The sequence below is a fragment of the Branchiostoma floridae genome, chromosome 19 (assembly GCF_000003815.2).
Source record: "Branchiostoma floridae strain S238N-H82 chromosome 19, Bfl_VNyyK, whole genome shotgun sequence".
Lineage (NCBI taxonomy): Eukaryota > Metazoa > Chordata > Leptocardii > Amphioxiformes > Branchiostomatidae > Branchiostoma > Branchiostoma floridae.
Window position 1 is genome coordinate 9,700,127 of NC_049997.1, and position 22,239 is coordinate 9,722,365.

At 43.9% G+C, this 22,239-nt stretch overlaps 2 protein-coding genes across 4 annotated transcripts in view; both read right to left on the reverse strand.

Moving 5' to 3' along the window:
- Positions 1-6,476: 6,476 nt before the first annotated feature.
- The window catches only part of LOC118406591, a 35,634-nt gene continuing 19,871 nt past the window's right edge, over positions 6,477-22,239 (reverse strand). Inside the window, exons 1-3 of one of the 3 annotated variants that reach the window (XM_035806738.1) lie at positions 16,606-16,743; positions 11,076-11,755; positions 6,477-7,998 (exon numbers count right to left, since the gene is read on the reverse strand). In XM_035806738.1, the coding sequence (XP_035662631.1) occupies positions 7,444-7,998; positions 11,076-11,252 (732 nt within the window). In that variant the 5' untranslated portion in view covers positions 11,253-11,755; positions 16,606-16,743 and the 3' untranslated portion in view covers positions 6,477-7,443. Of the gene's footprint in view, positions 7,999-11,075; positions 11,966-16,605; positions 16,744-22,239 lie in introns of those variants that run through there. The other 2 variants (XM_035806739.1, XM_035806737.1) reach the window with 2 other exon arrangements.
- On the reverse strand, positions 11,645-21,395 carry LOC118406453 (sialidase-like). Its single transcript, XM_035806505.1, has 4 exons — positions 20,990-21,395; positions 20,243-20,473; positions 18,960-19,711; positions 11,645-11,755 (listed from the first exon to the last, which is right to left on the reverse strand). Exons 1-4 carry the CDS (start codon positions 21,225-21,227, stop codon positions 11,645-11,647), a joined length of 1,332 nt encoding a protein of 443 aa, XP_035662398.1. The 5' UTR covers positions 21,228-21,395.

Here is a 22,239-nt window from a genome sequence, read left to right on the forward strand (position 1 = left end):
GGTGCAGTTAAGGTGTACCCGCTAGAGGGGGCGGCTCAACCTCCTTGATCAAGCTCACTGTTGTCGCCCATCTCGAACTATGCGTATTCGAATCGATTTTGAACAGTTTGAACTTCGGTTTGCGGAAAATAGGCATATACAAATATACAAAACAATATGTCTACCTCATCATTGGGATCATCTATGTATATATTAAAATGATCCCCAGGAAGTCTTGCGTTGTAATTCCAGTGTCATTTTCCCCTTTCTTTGGTATGTTTTCGATACTATTCCTACTCTGTTGTTCAGAAATTCTATACGCAATGTGTTCGACATTTTTCTTTAGCGCTTCTTTTGCTGTACTCCCTTGTCTTGTTTTCTATTACCCGTGTCTATAAAAAGACCAAACAATCACTAGATAAATGTAACAGCTTGAACGCTCAACGGCTGTACCTCTTTCATCTATGTATATATATCGATATGCAGGGTTCTCCCCAGAATTTTTTTAGTATAGTGGAGGGGATAGCATAAATAACCTGAACCAACGCGCTGTGCTTTCATGAAAATGGGTTCATTTTGCAATGACAAAGGGTGTCAAATACTACAAATTGATATATTATAGTGATTCCTTGGTTGTGAACTGCAAAACGACTATTGTTTTTAGCATCGCCCATTCACAAGTTTTGCAGACAATGCTGACTGGAAAAGCGATGCTCTTGGCACAAAAATCTGTGAATTTTCATTAATTTTAGCAAAACTAACCAAGAAAATAGGGAAGAGCATACTAAATTTCAAAAGTAGTATAGTGGAGCTGGGCTAGGAGTATTGTGGAGTATATATACTTTAAAATGAAATTTCTTTTTTAACGAAACTTTATCTGGCTGTGACACTCACAAGTCATGAATGATGTCTTTATTTCCATAGCGACGATAAGTTGAGCCTTGAGGCGTACAAAGTTGTCTACCCATTAAGATTGTCCGAACCTGATCTTAAAGACCTTTGATTCCATCAAGATTTCAGCCAGATTTCCTTAATGGAAAGTGGGAGTATACACTGGCTTATCTTTCCTAGACGTGCCCTCCTCAAGTGCTGGGTGGAATCCGGAGAATTCCATTGTTTTGAGATGCGGCGAGGTTTTCCTGATAAGCGAGATTGGTTGTCGCATTATATAACTCACTGAAAATACCTCCCACACATTGAAAATACAAGTAGCAATCAAGAAGCTAGAGGGGGTATCTTAAGACATATCGTGTGTCATCGCAGTAATGATTATATTACTCCCTGTAGGTGAAAAGGGCGTAAGGAACAGCTTTTACGCTTTGCAGTAAGTGTTATACAAGATTCATTAGATTCATTTCAAGTCTAATAATTATCAATACGATACAGTAGAAGCCGCTTAATTGCACACCCGATTTGCCAGCGTATTTTGTGCAATTGCGAAGTTATCTTGCTGGGGCGCACTGTTTGGGATTTTGTGCAATAAACAGAAGTGTGCGGTAATCCGTTGTGCAATTAACTGGCTTCTACTGTGTGGTTAGTACCCTGTTTCGCTTATTTTATTGTTGTCTTCTTCCTCTCCTTCTTGTTTTGCCCCATTAATAATTGCTTGAGGTACAATATATTCATGGCAATGTTTTCACCGTTAAGTGTTGTTATACTGTCGTGAAAGTTTCCGAGTTTTGTGTTGTTCCCCAGCTATCGACCTTTGCCTCCACCCAACAGCTCAGTATCGTGCTGCCGGTCACGTAATAAGAGCAGCAAGGGGCAGCACCTGGTCTCAGCATTTAAATTAGCCATCCAGGCAGAAAAATCGAAACGCCGCTATTCGTCTTTCTACATTTTCTACATGTAAGCAATACTGTAAATGTTCGCGGTTCGAAACTTCGTTGTGACCTTTGAAAACCAACGTGAAAATGCTTGTTCTGTCTCCCGCCCGCAAGAGCTTTGTTTCAACAAGGAGATTTTTTAACCACCTTCACTCTGTCACTCAAATATTGTTCGCGGTGCCACCTTGGTTTCAACCGCGAACCTAAAACCATCATGCACCGCGAACAATATTTGAGTGACAGACAGTCGTGCAACTCACAGTCGCAGCTGTTGTAGTTTGTGGTATCAGATAAAGCGTATGACGTATGATGGACGCCGTGTCTGTGGAGTGTACAGAGACACCGAACCCGCGGCTTCTGGGGAGTGTTGTCAGACACCTTCACAAGAAGAGCACTCAGCTGTCCGCTTTTTCTCAACACACACATGTACACACTCTCTCGCTCTTAGCCTGGATCCCAGACTTTTAAAGGGTTATCTCAAGAAGAGCTCTCAGTTGCACTTTTTTTTATCAACACACACATACACACACACACACACGCGCGCGCGCGCGCGCACACACACGCAAGCAAGCACGCACGCGCGCGCGCACACACACACACACACACACTGGCACACACACACACACACACACACATACTGACACACACACACACACACGGCGAGCGAATATTAAATAAATAAAAAGTGGTCTTAGTATCCCCTCTTTACATGATGGAACAATCCGGATGATAAGGGCGTATAAGTTACGAGCTGTCATGAACGTCCATGCTATCATTTATCAAAATTAATGTATTTGAATTATATGTAGATATAGGTATACTGTTGTTCTATTTCTCGATACTTCGACTCCCCACATGTCGTCTGCTTGGGAAATGGCAAATTAACAGATTAACAGTAAAAAAAACTTCTTTCGAAAGACTTTCGACTGATTTGATGATCCATAAAAGAACTGGAAATTCACTTTTTGACCTTAAAAGAAATCCAGTGATCAGGTTCTAAATTTTTTGCATATATTAGTCATATTTATAAGGAGTAACGAGTTATATACTAGCTTTTCCAGTTGTGGCTACATTCGCGTTATAATGCATGTAGCCTGGTCCATTTCTCTCTCGGGACCTGAGACTATTTTGGTGTACCTTTATACAGCTGTCTCTCGTTTATTACGTGCGAGCAAACCTGCTCAGAGTAACGAGAACGGGCGACACTGGATCCCAAAAGTGGCGATTGCCCGGCCGATATCGAGTTTTCAGCACTACTTATTAGTTTACAGTGAGACATTACTCCACAGTTGTTATCTTTGGGGATTCCTTGATTGCTATTCCATCACCGCGGTGGGAGGGCGTTAAGCTTGGACAGAAAATGCCGTCACTGTAATACAATTAGAACACTTTTATGAAAGGGATTCAGTGTGCCAAGGGTATAGATGTTTACCTAAGGTTTGTTTGGGTTTTCCAAAAACACAGCATATATAGACCTTTCACGCAGACATTCTAGGGTATTAAATGGTATTTTAAATGCCATTGGTAGATTGGATTCCTTTCGTAACACCATGCTCTGTCTAGGTCTAAATAGAATATGTTATCAAATTATTTGATAAGTTATTTTATTTAGGTCTAGAGAGGGCATGGTGATACAAAAGGGAATCTAATCGCCCCATAGCATAGATAGATGTTTATCAATGGTTTTCAGATTATACAGTATCGCCTATTATCTTCTTATTTTAGATATAGAATAACATTTGATGACAGATTTGATCAAGACCCAGACAGGGACCGGTATTACAAAGGGGATTCAATCTGCCAATGATATAACTGGATGTTTACTTAGAGCAACATGCTTATCACTGGTTTCAGATAATACAGTATCCCTTTCTTACAGTCCGTCTAAGCTATTGAATCCAATCGTATTTGATAACATATTTGAGTTAAACCCAGACTCGGACCGGTATTACAAAAGGGATTCAGTCTGCCAATGATATAACTAGATGTTTACTTTGAGCAACATTCTTATCAATGGCTTTCAGATTATACAGTGTCCCTTTCTTACAGTCCTTCTAAGCTATTGAATCCAATCGTATTTGATAACATATTTGATTTAAACCCAGACAGGGACCGGTATTACAAAAGGGATTCAGTCTGCCAAGGGTAGAACTAGATGTTCACTTTAAGCAACATATGTTTATCAATGATTTTCAGATTATATAGTATTACCTGTCATACATTTCAATGATATGCAATAACGGATTCTATTTAAGCAGGGTCTGGTTAACCACACTGAGCAGGATATTGGGTCTATCTTGAGGGTAAGTATCCATTGACTGGGCACCTATCAATGTCATGTAGAGAGGGCAGACCTTTGTGGTGGGGCGATGCTTACAGAAAACTAGTAAATTGGAAATGCTAATTCTAATGTTAGGGCAGGAGCTCAACAAGGGGCAATGAGTATAGACAAAAAGATAAGCTATTCTTACTTTCGTAAAAAAAGTGCGGAGGTATTGTTTTAGTTTGTTTGTTTATCTTGTTCTTTCTATTAATTTTCCGATAGACGTTTGTTGTTGCTGTACTTAACGGTTATGCTGTATCGATTTGCACCATTAATAGCCTTCTTTGTGCGTCCAAAATATCATTAAGAAAAGATCGCGCATATTTTTTAGTCATCGAATGACTCAAATCGCACAGGCGTTGCCAAAACTCCTCCCGGCCGCTTTTCTCCATCAACAGCCACGCAAACACCCTCATAATGACTAACACTTCCCGCCAACCGCCATCCTGTTTGGACTTGATTGTAACCTTGACATTGGGACGACAGAAAGGCCACATATTCTTCCTAATAACGTTTACGGATTCGATTTTCGTGGGCCACAACTTTCATTTTCCACTGTGTAAAAGTAAGGAGGTTAAAAAGGACCTCCTTGGTAAAAGAGAAACATTGTGAACGCGTCTAACGAACTTTTACATAAACTTTGTACAAAGAAAAACCAGGAGTCATGCATGGAATATTTCAACTTGTCCGACATTTTCCTGTAGGAAATCAATAGGAAATACTGTCGGCAAAATCAAGTCGTAATTCTTCATTCAAGGGGAGCAACCACTGATAACTGTAGGGGTGACGTTTTGTTACCTCCATGGAGGTTATATTTTACCCAGCGTTTGTGTGTGTGTTTGTGTGTCTGTGAACAAGATAACTCAAGAACGGCTGGACGGACTGGTTTCATACTTGGCGTGTTGGTGGGGTGTGATAAAAGGTGGAAGTGATTAGATTTTGGGCCCCCTAGCGGCTTCCCTTGATACTGCAGTGCAACTTCCGGTTTTGCTATTTCGTTTTCTGAACAATCTAGTTCTGGTATAATTCTGGCATTGGGCTAGATTATCCTCTGCCTGGTCAGGCCTTTAATACTGGGGGGTTATAGGTAGGAACATCCGGGCAAAAAGTAGGCTATAGGGCAAATGGTTGTCCAGGACTAAGCCTGCTGTAAACACATGGTAAAGGTAACATCTTTGGGCAAATGAAACACTCCGGTGGATAAGTTATTCTCCCTTTGGTCTGGTAAAGGCTTCGGATAGGGTAGGATGGACACCGTTATGCTAGACCCTCCCTCTTCGTTTATGTCGTCAACAATTCGTGTGTCTGTGTTTCTTGTGTATTGCACATAACCATAAAAAGAAAAGCTCTCTCTTTCAAGTTTCAACTCTGCTTCATCCGTTATTTCATGGTCGATCCCTCTCCTGTTTCCGTGGAGTGGCTCTCTGCCTTGTAGCGTGGGCAGGGCGCCATGAAAGCCCACATTGTCGGCGTTCCAACCCTGAGAGCTGATTATCAGCGCTTAGAACACAAACGGAGAAACCCCACACCCGCCTCTCAACCTCCCACCGCATAAACGTAGTAAACAGGTACAGGGGCCGTCCAAAACTGTCCGTATCGTCCCAAACCATACCTCGATCTTCATTCATGAATGCCTAAATTTCAGACGAATTTCACGAAATCTACACGAGTTTTATGGAATTTATATCATGTGATCCAGTACTGAGAAACACACAAATTTTACGGAATTTATGTGAGGTTTCTTAACAGTACGGATATGCATTCCATGAATTTGTCTAGCTAGATTCCGCAAACTTCGTGCATCTATTAGTTGTGGATCGTCTGAATTCATTGATCGTATGAAGTCGTGTCGATTCCGTAAAACTCGTATGAATTTCCTATGAATGAGGCACCACTGAATTCAATCTGGCCACATTATTTGTAAATTGTATTAGGTGAGTAAGGTTTCCTAAGCAGCAAATTGAATTTCTACAACACTTCAATGAATTTTTACTTCATTTACCCACGTCACACAGAGGACGAGTTTCGACCGAATTTGATTGTTAATTTCGACAGAGGGTAGCGGGTATTTTTTGCTTGAAAATCTACTCTATCATTGTTATGGGGGTTCGGTGACCTACGAACATCGGTCGATCGCTAAAATTCAAGAGAACAAAATTCGGACGAAGCACTACCGAAAGTGTAATTTAATTCAAAGCTCACAGACTCGTCGGTCGGTCGATTTCCGTGCCGCCACTGCCGTGTGACAAGGGCATTACAAGCAAATTTTGTTTAGGACATACTTAGGACAGCTTTGGACGGCCCTCAACAAACAAGAAAAGGGGAAGACAAATAATGAGCAGACTCCGTTCGAGTTTATCATGTGTACTTGAGGGAAGTTGAGCGCCTCAGCATAACAACAGGTGCGGAGAGATGGATTCTGGGTAATCTGTGTTTCGCAAACGAAACTCAGTAGACCGTGCGTTTGTTCATTCCTTCCAAGATTAAATTCTAAGACAATATATTACTTGGAAACGATCCAAAATACCGCCTGTAATTTTCTCCCCGCACTGGCAATCCCATAATATGTTGATCACACCGCTTAAACATTCCCACATAACGCTACCGTTTGTTTTTGTTGGACGCAGTCCTTTTTTCTGTCTCGCCGTGAGAAACAGCAGTTATGTTGACACATAATTTGCGCTGAGTAACGTCTGGAGGAAATCTCGCCAGCGAGAAGTCCTCACAGATGTATCCTAGCCGTCCTGTCTTGCGAGAGATGATTCTAGTCAAGATGTCGTCTGAAAATGTCCTGGAATATCGTCTGCAGATGTTCCCGCCATCAACGCCTCACGCTCACAAATATACAGATGTCGTCTGCGGGGGTCTGTAGATGGTTTCCACATTTCCCCGGGCTCTTTTTCTTCTGGTCCTTTCCCGTGAGAAGGCCCTGACATACAAAAGCTTTACCATAAATGAAAATAATCTTTTATTCAGCAGTTCTACGGTACGGTGGTATCGTCTGCAGCTTTCCCGCCACCTGACCTAGCGGCGTCTGTCATGACGTCACCACAGCAACAGCTTGTACTCCACTTTACGCGATCATCGATTGGCCAGCAATCGGCTACATTGCGGTAACTTGTCCCCGTCCTTTTAGGACCGCTTCTGGGGACCGGTGCTTTTGTAGTTTTCCCGCTCAAAAGCTTTTGAAGTTCTTCTTGACATTTGGAGTAGATGAGTAGGCCTGTGGTCTGTCAGCCATTTCGGTCCGTCTGCCTACTTTGTTATTGATCTTTGGTATATTGCATGGTACCATTTTATTCTTTAAAATTGAAGCTAGTATGAGTAACTAGAACTGTCTTTGTCGCAAGTGTCGGACGCAGAGTTATCGTCTGACGTTGCTTTCTGCACATGCGCGAACGGTGGCCTCGGACAGAGCTTTCCCAGGCTGGGAATGACGTCACGGTCCTTCTCCTCCACCGCGATGATATGCTGGAAACAACATGGCTGCGAGATATCGCATTTCTTGGGCAGTTTGAACTTGACCTTCCCTCCCTCCTTCTTCTTGCGGTGCTTCTTTTCCCGCGTCCTCATGGGACTGACCACGTCAGGGTTGGTCGTCAGAGTCCAGATCGTCCGTAAGAAATCCGACGCCGCCTGCTCGTCGTCGAAACTGAATCCCGCCAGTTTTCTGCGGTCCGTGGAAACCATCATGGTGTGGAAGCCCTTGTCCGGGGCCTTGTAGTTGGTGTAGTTATCCACGGAGTCCTGCCAGAGGATGAACCCCGTACCCCGCTCCGCTAGGAGGATTCTCAGCTTCCGTTTCCGCCTGGGACAGTCGCCAGTGTCGAACACGACGGTGGGGATGCCTGTAGAGTGGTACTTCCAACCCTGGGGAAAATACAGGACAGAATACATAATACTTCAGTTTCTTCAATAAACTGAGAAGTTTGTATCAAAACTCGAGAAGCTTGTAGAAAAATAACAGCTTGACAATACAGTCAAGTTTAACAACTTACTTCCAACGCTGAGGAAAACACGTCAATACAAGACAATATTTTATTGCCCTAATTAACCGGAAAAATGTATAAAAAAGAATATTGTGACTGTGATACTCTGTAGTCAAGTTTCAACCCTGGCAAGGAGATATAGATTAAAACAAAACCATACCACATTTTTCAGGCATCTCCTCCTGGACTATATGATAAAAATAATAGGTTCAATTTCGATGATATTTGAAGCCTTTCCAGAAAAAAAAGCGCGATTTCGTCATGTCAGTTTCGTCGCAACAATATTATTACACAAACTGTCTTTTGTAGACTTTGGCACTATTGAGGAAAATTTAGGAAAAAGTAAAATCATTTATGGCTTACCTTTATGTATGTATCCTTCATAACATAACACTGACTTGCATGCTAACTTGTTATAGGCCACATAAACCCTCTGTCTCATTGTATCTGATATTATATTTTGCCAAAGCACATTCTTTAGCATTAAACGATCACTTGGGTGCAACAAACCAGAGTATTTAACACACCGCGACAACTGATTGATGTTGACAATGTCCTGTGTATTTCCCATGGGCTGCAGTGACGGACAGATGTTTGTGTCCACAGAAGATATGTACATGGGCGATTTGGGTTACCACAACATACAACGTTAGGGGTCATGCTTCATGGCACTGGCGTGACGTGGTATTCCCGACCACTGTGATAACGACATCAGTAAACGTAACGATTTCTTGACAATAGGAGGGGTGATATGGTGCTTTTTAGCATATAAAACTCACTTGGGTCATAGAATGAAATTTCGATGAAGGTTAGACATCTAGGTAATGAAATAGTCAATACAAACTTTTCCAGTATAAACTAGATAGATTTGGGAAACGGTTGTAGACAGATGTTGCAAAGTACAGTCACTGCCGAAAGATAGCGGATACCTGAGTAATATTTGATTTGATTTGTATTGATTGATATCAGTGTCAGTAGTACTAGTAGGGGGAGTTGATGCAAGATTGGTAAAAAAATAACCTATTTTGTATAGCCTCAAGGGATGTGTGTACTTTTCCTCTTTACCTTCGATTTTTCCTCTACGGCTATGATTTATGTAGTATACAATAGTATTTTTTCAGACTAGCTACACGTGTCTGGTATCTTGTTCTAGCCCTCCAGATGTCTAGATTTCACAATCAAATTGGTGGCTCAGGTTAAACCCCTCTCGGTTTGACAGTGAAAGTCTCACGGCGTCCTGAACCCAATCCCCAGTACAACATGTGTACGTCCGCGTGACCAATCCATACACAACAGCACGCGTGCACATTAGCAGGGGACATTTACACCCACGGTTAGCTAGCCTGGAAGCCAGCCTGTTTCTAGGATGTACACGGGATAGATCTTCGGCTCCAGGGCCAAAAGGTCCACAAGGAAATTTGCCAACAGGCCCCCATATTAGTTAGTAAATACTTTATTAATTGATAAACACAGGAAAGACACGATAGATATTATTGAGATTCGGGGGGATAGAATCCAGGCTAACAGTTAATGTTAACCTATAAGCCAGGCTACTGGCAGGGCCCAAACAGGCCAGCTCCCCCAGACAGACCAGCTCCTCGGCTAGAGGGCCAACATGCTACCAAGGAAACTTTCCTACTGTACCCATCTACTAGGCTCCATGTGTCTCTGGAAATACATGTTGAAGTAGAAATTGCCAAATAGACGGATAAAACACAAAAGAGGATGTGGCAAACTGTGCTTTTTGGCCGGCCAACTCCTCAGCATGGTGTTTTATCTGTCTATTTGGCCAGTTTCTAATACACTTTATCTAGCGATATGTGGAGCCTGGTAGAGGCTATGTGATGCGGCCTACTCTACTAAGCGACGCAATGCCTTAAAACAAGTCAGAAACAGCCAAACTTCTGCTTGGATAGTACTAATCAGTTTCTGACAGTGCGAGATTGCGTAACACAGGCTAGAGAGGCCCTGGCAACAGCCTGATTTCTAGGTTGGTAGTACCATAAAGCTTACCCCTACGTTGTGTAAAGAAAGTCCCACACAAACACCCCTCTACACCGCCTCTTAACGTCATACTTGACCGTGCACTTCACAGCAGTTCTGAAATCCATCCCCGAAATTCGAGACCCCTCTAAAAGCGGGTAAGTACCCTTTAGGGCCAATCCATGCGGACGGTTTGTAGTCTGTCCCGCTGTCTCGGGTCCCACACTGACAGAGACATACAACCGTCCAGCATACTTTACATGACCGACAGACCATAGAATGTCTGACCGCACTGGAAGTACTCCTAAAACTACACTATTCCAACCCGTCATCTTTAACATAAACTATGGAACACATATATCTATAAATACAGATGTTGTAGCACACTGGTCCATATTCAATCCCTCGCATTTCTCATTTTCTGCTACTAATTATGTACTAAGATGGTACAAAACGTATACATCCGTCAGTTGATATCTTCTGCATACGTTACCGATACCATTACGTGCCGCCTGTGGTGACCAGCATACCCAAATGCCATTCAAATCGTGTCAACTGTCTCAACTCTCTACAAGGCTGTAATTTAGCACCGTGTCAAAAGCATAACAACAGAACATTTTTGTGTCTAAAAACTATCAATCCATCGGAGACGTTACCACTGTCTATCTTGACACCATACTTTTGTAGATTTTATTACTATCGTTCTAATACTTGTAATATCCTTTTTAAGCACCAGTATTGCTAGCATGGATGCCAGGCTGTTTCCAGAGGCGAAACAGGCCAGATTATCAGCTTACATGCCCCCAAGAAAACTCCACTACAGTCACCCCCAGAGTCAACCCTAAGTTTAATAGACTCTGAGATATTCGTTGCTCCAACTTAACAGCCGGATGGTATGGTCAAAAGGTTCGGTTTCGCCTTGCACGGGGCCTGGAATATAGGCTACGGTATCAGTAGACTAAAGACTTTACATACCTGCATGTCGGCCATGTCCTGGACACTTGCGAAGTAAAGGTTAGCCAGTCCCGCGCACACAAACACTTCTGTCTTGTAGCTCCGAAATGCACTCTCTATCTGCAGCACATCGTGATCCGTGAAGTCCATACTGTACCCACCTCCTTCGTACACTTCCACCACTGTTAAATCTCCCATGTCTACAACAGTCCAAGTAACGCCTGTGTTTTTCACTTCGAATTCGAGCAAAACAATCTTGAAAACACAATCCCAAACTCTTACACGTTGTCGATTGTCCGTACTCCCATCCTTGTAGATTTTGTGACGTCTCCTTCCAAGAGAAAATCAAACATCATGTTGACGGTTAATTCCCAGTCACTTGTCTCATCAGACCAGAGCGGAGCCTGGTATCGCATCCCGATCCCATATCACCCCTCTCCGTGTGTAATACGGTCCAGTCATCGCTCACAAATCCAACCCCGCAAGTTTCTTGGATGTTTTCTTGTGTCTCAAGACCTCAGCGTTCCTGCCAAGACTTTCTGCTCCACGGGAAGGCGACTTTCCGGAGTTCTCAGCCCGGCTGAACAATCCTAGGAACCGTCAGCCTCGGGGTACAGCAGAGGGAGGAACAATTGTACAAATAATGCGGCCGTCGCTGCTGGCTTCCCGCTAGCTGGATACTTGCAAGTGACGTGAGCGCCCTGTTACAAGGAGGAATAAACTTCATGAGCAACATAATAAAAAACAACGTAATTCTGCATAGCTTTACATCAACAAACACTCGTAGATTCATAGCAAAAGAATTTTGATGAACCAAAAGCTGACGATATGATCTATTTAAGGAGATTAGAGGAAATGCAGGTTAGAGTTGTCATGTACACAGAGTGAGATCATGTCTCCCGTTAAGCTGAGTGGCGGGGAGTGTGGCAGGGGTCGGTTCTGTGACCTCCACTGGGGCGATGGAATGTCATCATGCTCAGCCAACCACTCTGACGAACAAGGCCCTCCGCCAAAACAAAGTGGGCAGCAAAAACCAATCTATACGACGAAGATGTATGGATTTTAATTCCGTTGTCCGTATTTTTTGCGAGGATCTGTAGCTCTGTAACGTAACGGCGCCGTCACCCTCGTCGAAGGTCGTCGCACAATTTTGATGTCCGATTTTCAAGCAGGCTGTGACAGAACTATAACCGCTCTGAAGAACAAGGCCCTCTGCCAAAACAAAGTAGGCAGCAAAAACTAATCTCTAAGCCGATGTATGGCGCTACGGGTTGTTGTTTGTTGTTTACCTTCGACGGAAGGTTAGGTTATGCTTTCGGCGACCTTCATTTATCAGTCTGTCTGCATGTGTGTGTGTCCGTCCGTCAACACTACATTAATCTAAACGTAGATGGATTGTCTTGAAAGTTGCAATTGGTATGACTACTACTATGAGGGTAGGTCTTTGTATAGCCCTAGAAGTGAATTGAGATTTTGGACCTCCAAGCTGTGCGTCCTTTTTGCGAAGTTTTCTATATCTTTATTGCAGTAAGGCAAGCCTAACGTGCAATCGCCACAGATTCCACAGATAAAACCATACATCCGTTTGGAGATAACACCATTATTATCAACGAGCTTTCATCAAAGCTCCTTGCTATTATCTTTTTAATAGGTTATAGAAATACTGGTTTAGACCCGTGGAGCCAATGTTATCCAAAAACAACATCCCCACCTCTGTTGTCGTCGAGCACAGGGAAGCGTCCCCTCCAAGTTCAACTCGGCTGTTAACGTAAACACCGTGCATCTGTGGCGGGGTGATGACACACACGGGCCAGTTGGTAGGGTAGAGATGACGTATTGTGCTTAGAAGCACGTAATGGATACTGTACTGCAGACAAAACCATCTTATCCTAGTCGAATCGCGTGCGCCTTTTAATGCCAATAAATGTTTTAGGGTCTGTCTGTGTGTGAGTGTGTACATTTATGTGCGCGTGTGAATAGCATAACTTAAGTAAGAGTCTGAAAGCAAAGAATAAAGTTCCTTAAGTTGTTGTGTAGATGAATCTACATGTATGATGCATGTATTTCGTAAGTTTGGCAAAATTACGAAATGATTAGATTCCCGGCCCCTGACGACTTTCCATGATATTGCAGTTGAACTTCCAGTGTGGTTTTAATATTTCGTTTTCTGGGCATGCTATGGTCATGATTTTTCAAGTTCTTTCAAGATTTGAGAACTTCAGAAAACAGCCGGAGCCGAACCTCTGCTTGGGGAGTAGCTGATAGACTGGCATGTCAAAGTTAGCCTACTTCGCAGACTTCGGTTGGCTTGGCTAGGGTGTGTGTGTGTGTCTCTTTCCCGGCATATAAAAACTTTAGTCAACGTTAGCACACCACGCCCCCCCCCCCCCCATAAGATAAAGTCAGTCCAGCTCGAAGTCTGCGAAGGAGGCTATGTCAAAGTCGTCCCGCACCAGTTACGCGTACACCTCCTCCATTATCCGTACATGGAATGTGCCCTGGATCAAACGGGAGGAAGTCGAGCAGGTTTAAAGTGTCTTTAACTAAAGACGTCACGGCGGTGTCGTGTGTTCCTTCAAGTAAACAGGATGACTGGAGAAACCTTACGGATCCGCCACACCGCGCATGCGCGGATGGAGGCGAAAACAATGACGTCACGACTAGTGAATTTTCAAAGAGCCGCGCTTTCGTCATACTGCAATCTTCAAGGATTGTTGGAAAAGTAACCTGTTGTTAAACTTTGTTGCGAGGGGGTCGCTTGCTTCCGGTGCTGTTCGCTTGTGACACCTCAATGTCTGTTGCCAAAACAGATCGTCTTGTGTTGTCTATCCCCCACGCGTGGTTCCGTAAAACGAGGGCAAGGTACTGTGTATGATACGTGTATATTAAAGATGTATAATACAGTAGAAGCCAGGTAATTGCACAACGGATAAACGCACACTTCTGTTAATTGAACGGAATCACCCAATCCCAGTCCAGCTGGATAACTTCGCTTTGTTGCAACATCCGGATAATTCCACGAAATACGCTGACAAATGGGGTGTGCAATTAAACGTTTTTTATAGTGTCATCATCATCGTAATAAATGTCGCTACATGTCAGTAGCTACAGACCTGAGGCGGGCCGTTTTTGTTCTATGTTGTGTCTTTTTCTAGTGTCGTTACAATATAACAATCCAAACACCTGACATCTATTGAAGCCATCGTCGCGAAAACTGTTTGCTTGTTTTTTTTAGCATTCTTTACCGACCTTTGTTAAGAGAGCGGTCAGTGACCGTAGAAAGAACGCACGTGTTTTTCTAGGACAGAGAAATGGGGAGGGGGGCACAGGTAAAACAATTTCACAAGCAATTTCTTTTCACTAGTTGCATCATCATCATCATCATCATCATCGGTCGACGTGCTTACACACGACGGGATTATACCGCCCCATACGGGGTGACATACCCTTTCGCTGGCTAATTACAAGGAGGGGATGCGCCAGGTCTCCTGTGTTTATATGTACAATGTCCGTGAAAGTGTCATCCAAATAGTCTTCATGTTGCACAAAGTCGTTTTGGAGGGAGCAGAGTGAAATTTTTCAGAAGGAATTTTTGTGACTAACATCATTTTTTCGTTACATTTCTTTTTTTTTCATTACCTGATGTTGGAATCTCAGAGATTTTAGCAGAGGAACTAGATAGAGAGATGGGAAAGGCTTTCGACACATTTACACGGTAACAAAGATGAAAAATGACCAGGGGAATGAACTGCCAAGTGGTGTCGTTTATTCGTTAACTCAACCTTTCCGAACGAACAGCTCAGACAGACACAGAATTACACAACCAAGTCGTGCCCTCGCTGCCCCTTCGGCGGTGACCCGAAGAGAGCCGAGTCAAGTGACACCGGCGCCCGAAGCACTTTCGGACCCGAGCCAAAACAGCCCACTGTCAGCTGGGCTCGTCCGTTTCAAAACACAAACTTTCAGACTTTCGTTTTATCAATTTTCTTTGTAAGGAACACATCTGCAAAGGGAGGTTTCATCTGTTTAAATGTATTTTGTAATGTCTGTATATTTTTTTGTTTAAGTAGATAGAAATCTAAATCTCGCTTTTCTAGAGCACACCACTCGTCTTTTTACATCTTGTACCCGCCTCTCAGTAACATATGAAGTCACTGAACCCTTGTTAAAAACAACGGTGCGCCGTCAGCAATAGGGCACAGCAAGGAGATATTTTGGATGACATCAGCGCGCATTTTTCTTCTTTGGGGTTGGTCAACATGATAAGAAATTGCCAAAATGAGCAAATTATGTTGTAGCATAATGATTGTACTTGTAGAAGTGACACTAGCTAGGTAACCATGACTGACTGTCTGTAGTACTGTACTTGTACTAACAGTGAGGGTGACACTATATTTGAATGAACAAGTATCTGCACGGTGGTAAAGTACTGTAAATGCAGAAACTTTCGCTGTTGATTAATGTTTGCGGTTTTCGCGGCGGCCACTTCACCGCGAATTCAAAACCACCGCGAACATTTTCCATAACAGTCAGAGACTACAGTGCATGGTGCTACCGCGAAATTAAAACCACCGCGAAATTAAATCTCCGCGAACTTAAATGCATTTACAGTAACTACTAGTATCGTTTCGAGAAATTGTCCTCAGTGCCCTCTCTTACGTATCCAAACGGCCCAGCCACTGCACGCTTTCTAACGTTCCGCCATGCCCGGTCCCAGGCTTTAAGCCGTGCTTGTGTACAAACGTTAATTTTCGGGTTTGTGAATGTTGAGACGTGGCTCTGTGACCCTCACCGCCCCTCGTGTTACCTCTAAAAGCCGCGATGATCGCCTCCAAGTCTCTCATTGCCGGAATCCCTCCAGCTCCATGTCCCGGCATCCCAGCACGTCCCGACGTTTATATCATCACGCCGAGGATAAATATAGTCATGCTACTATTCCTAACCTAGTTAACGTTATATATCAGTCACAAACCTATTGCAGTTTTTATGATATTTTCTAAAGAAAGATCAAACTCTTAAACGGATTGCTTGTTATTTGTATATATGCACTTGCTTTTTCTGGAATCAACTTCAGCCGGATCTGACATTTCTAGGTTCGTTGTTTCCGCCTCCGTACAAACCTAGCCTGGATGTCAGGCTGTTTTTATAGTCTATACAGCCCAACTCCTCGTCTCTAGTCTAGGGCCAACTTGCCACCAAGCAGGCCCTCTTGAGAAGTTAGACCCTGTACGAATAGACATTACTGAGATCGTGTCGGGGTCTGGTATTCAGGCTAGTAGAAACCGAAGCAATAGAAGTACTGCAATATGCCATCAGAAACAAGCCAAGACTCACGGAGCCTGCCAAGGACGCTACAAATCAATTTGGAAGGCTTTATACCAGTACTGAATTCCTGATAGACTTCCCTCCAGCGCCAGTACTACAGAGAAAAGAGCCAAAACCTACACGCCAATGACTCGGGGAAAATGAGACCGTAAATGCTTCAAAATCCTACGATATCACGCGAAGCACAGCTGTGAAGGCAAGGACTTATGAAAAGTAAACTTGGTACCTGTGTAAAGTACACTTTCCTGGATATCCGTATCTCCTTCCTCTGCTGAAGTCATAACATGGTATGGGATATCCGCAAGGGCGCCCCGTATCAGAATACTGCACGTATCAGTTGTGATACCCTCCGTGCATGAATATCCTCGAAGCAGAAATTAAAGGGCGACTTTGAACTTCAGAAAAGACAGAATGCCCGCTCTTCGAATGCCTCCATGTTTGAAATGACCTTCTGTCCTTGGTTTCACATTGACTTGATTGTGGTCAGCTGTCAGGCGTGGACTGATGTTGACCTCGTCCGAAGGGACCCCACCGGGATCGTTAATGGTTAACCTCGACTAGGGAGAGACCGTTAGCTAGGGATTATAGGGGTGCATTACCAAAGACAAACACATGTACTTTCAATCTACTTATGTCATGTCCAGACTGAGCTATTTCCGGAGACCGTGGATTGTTGAATTCCGCGCCGCGGACTTCATCACGCTATACCGATGAAATCCGCGCCACTTCGGCCGCTAATACTAGCGTCTGGTCGCGGACTTCATCACGCTAGACTGATGAAACCCGCGCCACTTCGGCCACTAATACTAGCGTCTGGTCGCGGACTTCATCACGCTGGACTGATGAAACCCGCGCCACTTCGGTCGCTAATACTAGCGTCTGGTCGCGGACTTCATCACGCTAGACTGATGAAACCCGCGCCACTTCGGCCACTAATACTAGCGTCTGGTCGCGGACTTCATCACGCTAGACTGATGAAACCCGCGCCACTTCGGTCACTAATACTAGCGTCTGGTCGCGGACTTCATCACACTAGACTGATGAAACCCGCGCCACTTCGGCCACTAATACTAGCGTCTGGTCGCGGACTTCATCACGCTAGACTGATGAAACCCGCGCCACTTCGGTCACTAATACTAGCGTCTGGTCGCGGACTTCATCACACTAGACTGATGAAACCCGCGCCACTTCGGCCACTAATACTAGCGTCTGGTCGCGGACTTCATCACGCTAGACTGATGAAACCCGCGCCACTTCGGCCACTAATACTAGCGACTGGTCGCGGACTTCATCACGCTAGACTGATGAAACCCGCGCCACTTCGGTCACTAATAGCGTCACTAATACTAGCGTCTGGTCGCGGACTTCATCACGCTAGACTGATGAAACCCGCGCCACTTCGGCCACTAATACTAGCGACTGGTCGCGGACTTCATCACGCTAGACTGATGAAACCCGCGCCACTTCGGTCACTAATACTAGCGTCTGGTCGCGGACTTCATCACGCTGTGTGACGGGCATATTTTTAAAAAATACTTTCACGTTTCTATAGTAGGTTTTATATTTATTGCAGAATATAAGGTAGTATGTCTTCTTAGCATTAACGAATATTTTGTTTACCTCATACCAGGTGATAACGGTTTTTTAGTTCTTCATTAACTAGCTCTACCGGAGTTTCAAAATATTGCAAAGAGTAGAGTAAGTTAGAGCCTGTAGTTATCAATATTTATTCAGGTCAATGAAAATAATTTCACCACACTTCGACTTATCAACAAGTTGATAAATCGATCAGACACTGTTGATACGCATGTCTAAAAAACAAAATAATTGCACTACATTATCTTTGAGTTGATAAGTACAATGTTGACACACATGAAAAAAAACTCACTACAGTCAACATCTTGAAGTTGATAAGTACAATGTTGAAACACATGAAAAAAACTCACTACACTCAACATCTTGAAGTCGATTAGTACAATGATGATATACATGAAAAAAACCCAACTTACTACACTCAACATCTTTGAGTACAATGTTGATACACATGAAAAAAACTCACTACAGTCAACATCTTGAAGCTGAATGTTGATACACATGGAAAAAAACTCACTACACTCAACATCTTGAAGTTGATAAGTACGATGTTGAAACACATGAAAAAAAACTTACTACACTCAACATCTTTGAGTTGATTAGTACAATGATGATATACATGAAAAAAAAACCAACTTACTACACTCAACATCTTTGAGTACAATGTTGATACACATGAAAAAAACTCACTACACTCAACATCTTGAAGTTGATAAGTACAATGATGATATACATGAAAAAAACCCAACTTACTACACTGAACATCTTTGAGTACAATGTTGATACACATGAAAAAAACTCACTACACTCAACATCTTGAAGTTGATAAGTACGATGTTGAAACACATGAAAAAAAACTTACTACACTCAACATTTTTGAGTTGAAAAGTACAATGTTGATACACATGAAAAAAAAAAACTCATCTGCACTACATGTATTACTTGTATTTAATTCGAAGGAGTCCATAGCACTTTGGGCTTACGTACTCTTTTAGCTACTGGAGTGTTCATCAAGAATGCTGGTACCCTCTTTCCCCGCCTCCTGAAGACAACCGGGCTGTCGGGGGCCGTGTCGGACTCTGGTCCCGACTCGCCGTACTCTGGCCCCGACTCGCCATACTCTGACCCCGACTCGCCGTACTCTGACCCCGACTCGCCGTACTCCGACCCGGAGTCGCTACTGTACTCAGCGTGCCCCCGGGCTGTCGGGGTCCGGTGGGCTGTCGGGGTCCGGTGGGCTGTCGGGGTCCGGTGGGCTGTCGGGGTCCGGTGGGCTGTCGGGGTCCGGTGGGCTGTCGGGGTCCGGTGGGCTGTCGGGGTCCGGTGGGCTGTCGGGGTCCGGTGGGCTGTCGGGGTCCGGTGGGCTGTCGGGGTCCGGTGGGCTGTCGGGGTCCGGTGGGCTGTCGGGGTCCGGTGGGCTGTCGGGGTCCGGTGGACTGTCGGGGTGCGGTCTGTCGGGGTCTGCCTTGGGACACCGGACCGTCGTGGTCCTGACTGTCTTAGTTGTTGCCGCACTCTGTGTGCCTCCGGGCTGTCATGCTGACTGTCGGTGTCGTACTCTGGGTGTGACGCAGGGCTGTCCTGGTCCCCTCCGCCCTCTGATGGTGTGCTGTCGGGTTGGTCGACCTCGCGATCGGACAGCAGTCTGGGGTGTCCGCCGCGGAAGTAGGTGCTGGGGTCGTAACCTGTCTCCTGAATGGCGCACTTCACGACAATCTGCAAGGCACTTTGCCATTGTTCTGTGAAAACAGGCAGTAACATAGTTGTTATTGATTTTATTTTTTGCAAAGAAATCAATATTCATAATCTTTTATTGTAGCATTGTTGAACGAATTTTAATGAATTTTTAACAGATGTTTATGTATCAATTCAGTCATGAACGGCTGCAATGGTATATACATATCTATGCGCACTTGTAGCTAATAAACCAGTCATTCATAATCCAGGAGGATCCATATAAGGATACCAGGAACACACAACAATTAAAAATTTTGGAATGGTTCATCTTGCAATTTCATCTGTACTGTTTACCCAAGGGCTTTATATCTTCCTTGGTTTACCTACTCACGTGAATATTAAACGGGTCAATTTGGAGTGGGAAATAGTCAAATACGGTTTAATATATATCAACAAGCCTGTTTCGTATGTACACTGGTACGTATCCATGCATATATGGAGTATGCAACATTTCTTTGCAACTACAACAGCAGATCAAGAGACAGATAGATAAGCCTGGATAAATTTGTTATTATAAAGGCGGAAAAGATTACCGTGTGTGTACCCCTTTCCCTCTGGCTTCTTGCCAATACCCTTGCTTCTGTCGATTGACGACCATGGCAGCACTGCATCCGGCCACCAGGTCGGCCTCTTTCCCGACTGGGCCCATCCCGGTTGGCCGCGCCCGGTCAGCACCTTCACGTAGCACGGGATCAGTTCCCGAAGCTGTGCGTTCGTGAGTCGATGCCACAGGACGTCGGGCAGGGGAAGAAGGACGGTTGATTCTGGGGAGGGGGTTAAGGTATAGAACATTATGATGGGTCAGCTCGATGGGTACATCATCTACATGCGTTTGATAAAACTGTTCACGTTAGCCTCCTTCGCATACATCTAGCGGTACTGGCTTATGGGGGGAGGCTTGTTTGCGATTTTCAAGCTGAGGTTCTCTAATGCAGGGAAACGGACTTCTTTCCACAACAAACTCCCTTTCCCGGCATTATAGAACCTTAGCCGTCGTTGAAAATCGCAAACAAGCACCCCTAAATAAGATAAAAGCTGGGTTGTGTCGTCCTGTCCTATTTCATACAATCCCAAGTAAGGCCTGTGTCACATTTGAAAACTGGGGCCCGACCGGGCAGCTTTACATACCGAAAAGTATGGTTATCAAACTACACAAGACGCATAGTTTGTATTAAATATTCCCTGATAAAGATTTGGAAGTGCGGAACCGCAGCCTAAACACAGAGCAAAGGCTGACATTTGAATCTTTTCGCATCAGACATAATAACATAATTCCTCACCTTGTGAAGCTGTCTTGACCCTTTCTTCGGCCTCAGCGAAAACGGTGGTAAGCTCGTCCATGCGGCTGCCCACGAATGCCGAGAAAAGGCCCGTGGGATCGTGGACGCAAAGTCCTCCGTGAGGGGTCAAGTTGACTGCGAAGGCCGTGCACCCCCCTTCGTTGGCCTGTTGAACGAGTTTGTCAAACCCCTTGCATACCTTCTCTCGGTAAAAACGACAGAAGTTCGGGTTCGACATATCTCTAGAGATCTCACACACCACTGTTTCTGACCACTGTAAAGTCGCAATTGAGCGAAGCTGAGTGTAGCAAGTTTATAAGGAACGCTCCCTCCATTGTTATTATAATTATATGATGTTGTCTGACAAGGATCCTGAGCGGCATGCGCATAGCCCAAAAGTTGCACTTTGTACTTCACAACTTTGGTTCATTTATAATTAGGCACAATTACACAATTAGGTTGAAGCTCAAATGTTGATGCATGCATGATTAATAATTGCATATAGTCAGTACGTAGTTTGATTTCACTTATATTCACTTAACATTTATCATTTATTATGGCAAATTGCTTAACACTTAACATCCAACACTAAAATTAAACTATTTGGACTTACCCCTCTAAATTTCCGGACGAACTCCGTCGACCTTGTACATATTCATTTATATTTCGCTTGTTTGTAGTGGTAAAAGACCTTATGAAACTGAGACAGTATACGTATCTGTATTTCTGGATTAAAAAAAAATTCACTATGAAGTCAAATATATTAATCATAAACTGAACACGTCTGTTTCATCTGAATAGGACATTTAAAAAATCCTTCGACAATTCGGTAATGCTATTGCGTACGTGACTGATCAATGTGGCCTGAACATTTTCATTCTCCAAGCGGAGGTAGTAGTGGCTGTGGTTTCTTATCACCCCTAAGAAATCCCTAAGATGTAATTCTTTCGTGGTAAAAGAAAATAGGTATTCATATCACCTCTTATCTTCCATTTGTAGTGAGGAAATTTACTTAACACATAGTAAAAAATAATAATTCTATCGCTGTCATGCATAGAACCACCTATTTTGGTTCAGTTGCAATAATACAGTCGGTCAGAACAAGGGTGTTCAAACAGAAATGAAAGTTGCTTTGGTTTGGGGAGGTGCCGCTTTGTTTGTTTAAAGTAAACGTGGCTTTCGGTTAGCAGCTTGGGTCGGGAAGGGTGATAATCCCCTGTGCTCGAGCTCTATGCACTATGATGGTAATG